The 8,375-nt window shown below is 32.0% G+C and overlaps 1 protein-coding gene and 1 non-coding gene across 2 annotated transcripts; one reads left to right on the forward strand and one right to left on the reverse strand.

The window, feature by feature from the left end:
• Positions 22 to 94, forward strand: TRNAA-AGC. Its single transcript has one exon. It is a non-coding gene; the product is annotated as a tRNA-Ala (tRNA).
• Positions 4,982 to 7,971, reverse strand: LOC107623879 (probable auxin efflux carrier component 1b). Its single transcript, XM_016326274.2, has 6 exons — positions 6,732 to 7,971; positions 6,028 to 6,304; positions 5,864 to 5,949; positions 5,626 to 5,783; positions 5,441 to 5,517; positions 4,982 to 5,357 (listed from the first exon to the last, which is right to left on the reverse strand). The coding sequence occupies exons 1-6, from the start codon at positions 7,846 to 7,848 to the stop codon at positions 5,291 to 5,293; spliced, it is 1,782 nt and encodes a 593-aa protein (XP_016181760.1). The 5' UTR covers positions 7,849 to 7,971; the 3' UTR covers positions 4,982 to 5,290.

The raw sequence follows: 8,375 nt of genomic DNA on the forward strand, positions 1-8,375 counted from the left end.
CACTAAATAACAACTTCATAAGGGGATGTAGCTCAGATGGTAGAGCGCTCGCTTAGCATGCGAGAGGTACGGGGATCGATACCCCGCATCTCCATCATTATAATTCTTAGTATATCAATAGAAAATGCAGCTCTTAATCTTCTTGCTTATTTAGTTAATTTAATTGCTTCTGAATTCATCATGCAATCTTTTTTCAATTAATAGTTTAAAGTATATTCCTAGAAAATGTGAACCTTAATTTATAATGTTATATATAACAACCAAATTGCTTAAAAACTATTTGATATATAATAAGTATTCAACAGAAATTCTTAACTAGGGATGATTTCTGACATCATCTTTCATAAGACTCACTATTTTGCACATCAAATAATAATGATGTGTACGTTTGTATTCGATAGTAGTGCCCACTTAAAAATAATTATCAAATTGTACGGATCAATTAATTAAATGACACCTTTAAATTTACAAGAACCTAAAGTCATGTTTGTGTCCTGACCTACCAATAACTCGTGCATTTCATGTTTATGTCTGTATAATCCATTATTTTCTTGGTCACCCGTTAAATGTTATATTTATTTCGAATTGAAGAGTGGCCATACAACTTATAAGTTATAATCAATTATTACTATAACAAACAAATTATATCATGAAAATTTATGTAACAATAATAAATAGATGGTCAAATTAATCCTGAAAGATTATATGATTTTCAATTTAGTTTTTGAAAGATTTTTTTAATCAAATCTATTTTCAAAAAATTTCAGTTTAGCGAGCAACATGCTTACTGGAAGAGAAATCAAGTTAGATTTCGACGCGCGATTAAACGACGGGTGTCATATGCGTTTCTTTCGGTGAAGGTCGGTTCACGTTTCGCACACGAGATGGCAATAAAGGGTGAGAGGTAGTGATTGAAACGGCGTAATTCCTATTTTTTTCACAAAACTCTCCCTCTCGCCTTCTTTGTTAAGAAGCCTTCATCATCGTCGCCGATTGAAGCATCTGGCGCGGCGTCTCTATTTCTCTCATAAAACCCTTCCTCTCACTTTCTTTTCGACGTCGCTGAGGAGAAGACGAAAAAGCCTTTATCATCGTCGCCGATTGAAGCATCCGGCATAGCGTGTTCGCGAGTTTGCCATTGAGAAGTGATTTTAGTACAATGATTGAAGACGTGACCGACGGCCATTTTCGTTGTTTAAGATTTTATTTTTTTCCTGGTTATTAAACTTGTTAAGATTGTGCCATTAATAAAATTTGTTTCTTATTAGTGATTTTGTTGGAATTAAAAACTGTTTGTGGGGTACCGACGGTCATTTTCATTGTTGTTTAATGTTTTTTTTTGTTACCAAACTTTTTGTTAGGATTTTGCCATTGATAAAATTTGTTTTTCGTTAGTGGTTTTTGTTGGAACTGAAAACAATTTGTGAGGCTAAGATTTTACTCTTTATTGACCATGAAAGTTGATCAAAGATTTTGTTTTTCTGAATATTAAAAATGTCTACTAGCTATCAATTTCTCTGTTCATAATTTATGTTTAGTGTTTTGTTTTGTTATTTGGTTATGGTGTTTGCATTTTCTTCATGAAATTTAATTTTGTGGAAGGAAAATTTTTTTTGTTAATGAACTTTTATTTAGGATTGTGCCATTGTTAAATTATGTTTCTTGTTGGTTTTGCTAAAACTGAAAATCGTTTTTAGAGTTAGGATTTCGTTCTAATTGGTTAAACATTTTGGGATTAGGATTTGTCACTTAGGGACTGATTTTACCAAATTTCATAAAGATACCATGGTGATTAAAATATAGAAAGGTGTGCTGATATGTAACTTAATGTGTCACATCCGTTTTTGTTAAGTCATTGTTAACACTGTCAATATAAAAAGTAACAGAAAAATTAAAGTGACTAAACTGAAATTTTTTGGAGATAAATTTGATTTAAAAAAAATTTTAAAAACAAAATTGGAGATTGCGTACTTTTTTTGGGGCTGATTTGACTATTTACTCTAACAATAATTGATTAAAAATATGAGCAAAATTCAACATCATCTTTCCACCATATTTTGTACTACATTATCTTTGATTCTTTTCACAGACACTACATCTTATTGTTCATGAATCATGATCAATTGCACTTCAACAAGGTATGCACATTATATTATCATGCCAGTTTATCCTTTAGTTTGACTTTACAGCTCCTACAAAACATTTTTCTAATTAATCCCTATAATACCAATCACTCATGTCCATCAATATCTCAATAAAGTAATAAATTACATTATTATAAACAAAATATTTCAAAGTAGCATATATACTCATATAGTGCCTAAAGCCAAAGTGCAATTGCCTGGCTCAAGTGGNNGAACAAAATAAAATTTAAAGATATTTTTAAAATTTAAAAAATTTTAAAAATAAAAAATATACTTTATCCTCAATAAATATATATGAAAAACTAAACTGACTTCAACATTATATTCACAAATTTAATTATTTATTGAGCCTTTCTTTTTTTCTCACTTGAGCTAATCAAAAGAGAATGGAAAAAAGCTTATGGCCCTTTTAATATTATAGCAACATGACAGACAATACTTGTCTCCTTTGATTGAGATTGGTGTCATACACATAAAAAAATTAAAGCACTTTTTAGATGATCACTTTCAGCTATCATTGACTACTAAATTTGCAGGTGTAGAGTACACAAATTCAATATCATAGTTTGATTTATTGATGTATGTGTTTTTAATATTGTTATATGTTGTTGATGTTTGATTATTTTTGTTTCATGAATTCGGCTTTGCTTTATCAGAAAATGCGGCCTTTTACACTCACTGAAATGATGCAACATCATTAAAGTAGCTTTAGCGGTATTAATAATTTAATTTAATTGTATTATTCAATATTCAGCGAGGAACAAGCAATTAAGGCAAGATATTAGTATAAAACTATAAGAAAAACATTCAACTTGATGATATTCAATCTATCATTATTTATCATTATTTATAAAACTACACACTAATATTTCTTAATTTTGATATAATTCTTATATACTATTAAATATATAAATAATATTTTTACTTTAAAATAAACAATTTTATAATAGTTTTAAAATTATAATTTTGTTGTGACCATGTAATCTAATTACAATAATAGAATAGTTATAGTTATGACAAAGGGATTCACCTTTTTAGTTAACAATCATTACGGTTAAACTCTTGACATGATTTGACAGATGCATATAAGTGGTGAAAGGCTAGGCGATTTGAATCATGGAGATTCATTCGAATATGATCTTCCTTGAACATGAAATTATCCAAGGTGAATTTGTTAGACAAACCATGATAATAATTACTACTAACCGTATAAGCCTAACAGTGGTTTGTGGTTCCATTAATTGCACTATGAAACAGGTTAGGAAATTTGTCGAAAATTGCCCCAACAAAAACCTTAAATAGCTTTGAAGACATTAATTAAATTTACCAACAATAAATTCATGGCGTGTCCAATAAGGCAAACACAGCATTACTAAAACATAGCTCAGCAAAAAATAACCACGACACAACCATGTAAAATGTATCATAAACCAAACATAAATGTTAGTGTTTTCATAATTTCATTTATTATTTGCTTCTTCGATTAGACAACGTACGCTCATTTATTATTGGAGATGATATAAATTTTATCCAATTTTTTTAATAAATGTCTTTTGAATATTTGTTAGCGACGCATTAATTAATCCATACATTTTACATTTCACCGAATCCATAAAATAAACATGTACGGAACATGAACATGGTTCTTAAAACTAAATCCAATCGACTAGTTCGACCAGATTAATCGAAAATTATTCATTTGATTAGTCTGATTCAAAGTAAAAACCAATTATTCATGAATCAGTAAAAAAATTGAAAAATTTCGTCAAAAATATAAATTAGTTGAATTAATTAGATTTTCTAGTCCATCTCTCAATTTTCATAACCATAATACTGAATGAGTAAAAATACAAATAGGGATTTAGCTAATATATTTTTTAAAAGTATATGATAAATTTATTATGAATAAAAATTTTAATTTATTTTATTTAATAAATATATAATAAATACATAAAAAATTTAACATTTTTATATTTTTAATAATTATTTTAATTTATAATATTAACATATATCTTTAAAATTTGTTAGAATAGGAAAATAGATAAACCCTGCAAATAAAGGCAAGCAGAGTCCTTTAAAGGCTGAAAGGTGTGGTGAGGGCTAGAATGGTAGCTAGCACCAAAAATCAATCTAGATGGATAGATAATAGCCCTGTGCTAGCTTCAAGTCCCAACAATATTTTTATGGTGTGTGTGGAAGACAGCTTAGCCTTGTTGAAATACTAGAGAGTAGAGAGAGTAGAAAGTAGAAACATCAAGTAGACAAACCCCATCAAAAGTTGTTTCTACTGGTTTCCCACTTTCTATTTTTCTACATAGAAACCACTTGTGTTTTCTGAGAACTTTTATTTTTGTATATTGGATTATGAGTGGTGAAGTCTTTAAAAGTGATCTAAATTAGGTGTTAAACGTTATTGTGGGTGTTTACAAAACGTCAGTGACGTTTTCACTTTATATAATTAAAATAATATTTTTTTTACAAAACGTCAATGACGTTTTCTCATTTTAAAATTAAAAAATATTTTTTTACAAAACGTTGGTGACGTTTTGTTTTTTTATATTTAAAAAAATATTTGTTTTACAAAATGTTAGTGACGTTTTGTACTACCATCATAGCATTGTAAAATACCAAAATGAACAAATATTGTCGTATTTCACATTAAAATTATCCATATCTAAAAATTTTAGCCTGTTTTCTGATCCATTATTATTAACTTTACTTTGCATATTGGATATAATAGAGATTCCCACCTGTTCTTGGGGGCTAAAAAAAATAAAAGCAAGCTACCATTATACAGTAGTATAGTACAAGGGAAAAGAAAAGAGTGAAAAAGGGTGTTGTGGACAAGAAAACAAGCTTCATTTTTCTCTCTTTTTTCCATTAAACCAAGCAAAATATTATAACAAGAGTGGGGTTCCATAGTTAAAAGGCAAAAACATGCCCCAAGCACAAAGCTTTTCCTATTTAGTAGTAATTAAATTATAGCTATTAAGTCCTCTCTACAAACACACTTCATTCATTCCCAACTCTGACTAAGCTTCCAAATTCTACATTGTTAGAGGATGGTAAAAAAAATTACCCTATAATAATATTAATATAACAAAAGGGTGTAAATGTAAATGTAACACCACTACAATTAGTCTTCTTCACAGCCCCAACAAAATATAGTAAACTAGAGTAATAGGAAGAGCAATTAGCATCCCAAATATAACCCTGCAACAAAATAAACACAAAGCTTTCAGATTTTCAACACATTTTAAGATTACTAACAAGAACAAGATGAACAAAGTTCAAACCCTGTGCTTAATATATCAGGATGAACGTTGTATTCCTTAGCAAACACAAAGGGTACAATTCCTTGAGGCAGGGCAGCCTGAAAATATGCACATTACATTGAAGAATTCAATTGATTATAAGACTATAAATTACAGAACAAAACATTCATAATCAAATTTTTGTTTAAATTATTATTATTATTTACCTGTACAATGGCAACGTGCAACAAAACTCCCCTTAGTCCTACCACAATTGATGCTACAGCCATTACTGCAGGGCCGGTGAGGAAACGAACCGCCATGGCGAATGAAGCGACCGTGTTTCCGCAGGCAATGATCTTTGGTTGCAATGCCATAAATAGCCCTGCAAATTCCACCAAGGAATTCAATTATCCTAACAACTGAAAATCAAACAATGTCATGAGTTTAAAAGAAAAATCATACCAAGGCTAAACATGGCCATGCCAAGGCCTGCATCAGATAGAATTGATATTGATTTGGCAACAATGGCAGGCATAACAACATTCCACCTTCAAAACAACATTAAGAAAGTTAACAATTCCTAAGTCTAAGATTAAAACAAATTAAAATGAGTAAAGATTGCATACTTGAATGAGATCAAAGACCATGTGAGGCCAATTAGGCTAGAGTAAGTGTTGGGATTCCTAATCAGCTTCCTCCAAACCATGATCAAGATGAGTCTTGTCATAACACTAGTAGGTGGCATGTTGGCTGGTTTGGACTCACCTTGAGCTCCATTTTTGGGGTGAAGCTCAGCTGTGGAACTTGAACCAAGCTTTGAAAGCACTGGCCCTTCCTTGTCAACACCATTAGCAACTGTTCTGTTACCAAAGCTGAACTCATCGTGCCCAAACTCTTCATAATCTAACCAAAACAAAGTGGAAAATAAAATACACACTCCACTGAAGTAGCATATAAGAGACTAATTACTACAATATTATTATTAAAGATTAAATATACCAACCAAATAATAGGAAGAGAACCAAGAAAAACATGAGAGCCCACAAGAATAGGAGATGTGAACATGAAAAAGGGAATAGAAACAAAACAAAGACCTAACAAACCCCACACTCCAACTTTGAACACCAACAACCATTTATCTTTATACAAAGGGACAAAAGAAACATGCATGGTTGAAAAACAAAAACAGGAAAAGTTCCAAGGGGCAATAAATGATCATGTTCAAATGCAAAATTTAACGCTTAAATGGACATAAACAAAACCAACCAACCAACAACCAAAGACCAAAAACAAGTCAAAAGGAGGGAGAATAGAGCATGAAAAACATTACCTTTCTGGTGAGCTACCCCACCAAGATGATCATTTCCATAATCTCCACCTCTGAAGACATGGATTCCACCTTCTGAGACAGGAGAAGCACTTGAACTCCATACAAACATGTGAAGATCCTTTCCCCCACCATCAGCAGCACCACCGCCACCTTTCTTCTTGGCCCCAGGACCTGTCACAGGTGAAAAGATCCCTGCACTCGTAGGACCAGGATACACCCCACCACCACCACCAGCATGAGAAGAATACACAGCTCTACCATTTTCCTCATCAAACCCCAAGTTGCCAAAATTTGATTGCCTTGGACTAACATTCCTCCCATTATTCACCATAGAATAAAAATCAGTGTGGTTGAAGCTAGAGCCTCTAGGTGTAGGGTTCCTAGAGGATTGAAGAGAGTATATCTCGGCATTGGTCAAGTTAGAAGCGCGTGGAGTCATTGAAACAGCACCATGTGAACGCCTAGAGAAAATGTCAGACCTTGAACTTGTGCTCTTTCTCACAGTGACGTGCAACTTGCCATCTTCACCAACCTCAGCCTCAGTGTGAAGAGGTTCCTTGCCATCAAGAGAAATAATATCAGAATCAACCTTGAATGAGATAATAGAGGCTGCAGTATCAGGGAACTGCTCCACTATGAGTAACCTGGCACCTCTATACTCAAACAAGAACAACATGAGAGTGTACCATATGATACACTGAAGCACCACAATCTGAACCATGAGGCTCCCTGATGAATCACCATACATACCCTTCAACAATGGAATCCCCATGACGAGTGTGTTAGGGAGAGTTGAGAGAGAGAAGAGTGTTATGGACCATTCCAAAGAACCCCTTGAGCTTATTCTAGACCATATTGCAAGCACCACAAGAACAATGGCTTTTTGGAGTGAGTCTGCTGCAATGAACTTGTAATTCATGGCGTAAGGGTTGTTGGTGGAGATGAAGTGAAAAGAGAGAAGTGGAACCGCAAAGAGAGCAACGAAACGGTTTATGCCGGAGCATTGGTCGGGGCTGAAAATCTTCCACCATTTGACTGAGCCGTAAGCTAGGATCATGGCTACATAGAGTGGAACAACTGCAGTGAGAACATGGTACAAGTCCGAAAGGCTTATCATTTTTGTGGTTCTAAGAGCTCAAAGATGCAGACTTTGCTGAAAAGGAGAGAGGGGCATTGGTGGGTGGCCGGAGATCAGAGGAGAAGGGAAAGCTCAACACAAATGAAAAAGGTGAAGCCTTTTCTCCACCATTTTATAACACAAAAAACCTTCTAACAATTTCTTTTTATTTATTTATTTCTCTTTTTATTTAATATTAAAAAAATAAAAATTTACGTATAATTATTTTTATATAAATAATTTATTATTTAATAATTTTTAATTATTAACTACTTTATATAAAATACCTTATTATATGTGAATTTTGTTGTCTCTATTTTTTAGATAACAAATGGTTTTAATTTTTTGTCCTTATTAAATATGTGCATTATTTACTTAGGGCAATCACAAATCAACAGAAAAATTATAAAATAAATCACTTAAATATAAATTAGTTAAAGACAAATATGATATTCAATAAAGTACCTAACTTTATAGGATTATTAAATTAGTATTGTTGTAAGTATTTTTAATAAGGCGTTTAAGTT

Source organism: Arachis ipaensis, chromosome B10, assembly GCF_000816755.2.
Source record: "Arachis ipaensis cultivar K30076 chromosome B10, Araip1.1, whole genome shotgun sequence".
Lineage (NCBI taxonomy): Eukaryota > Viridiplantae > Streptophyta > Magnoliopsida > Fabales > Fabaceae > Arachis > Arachis ipaensis.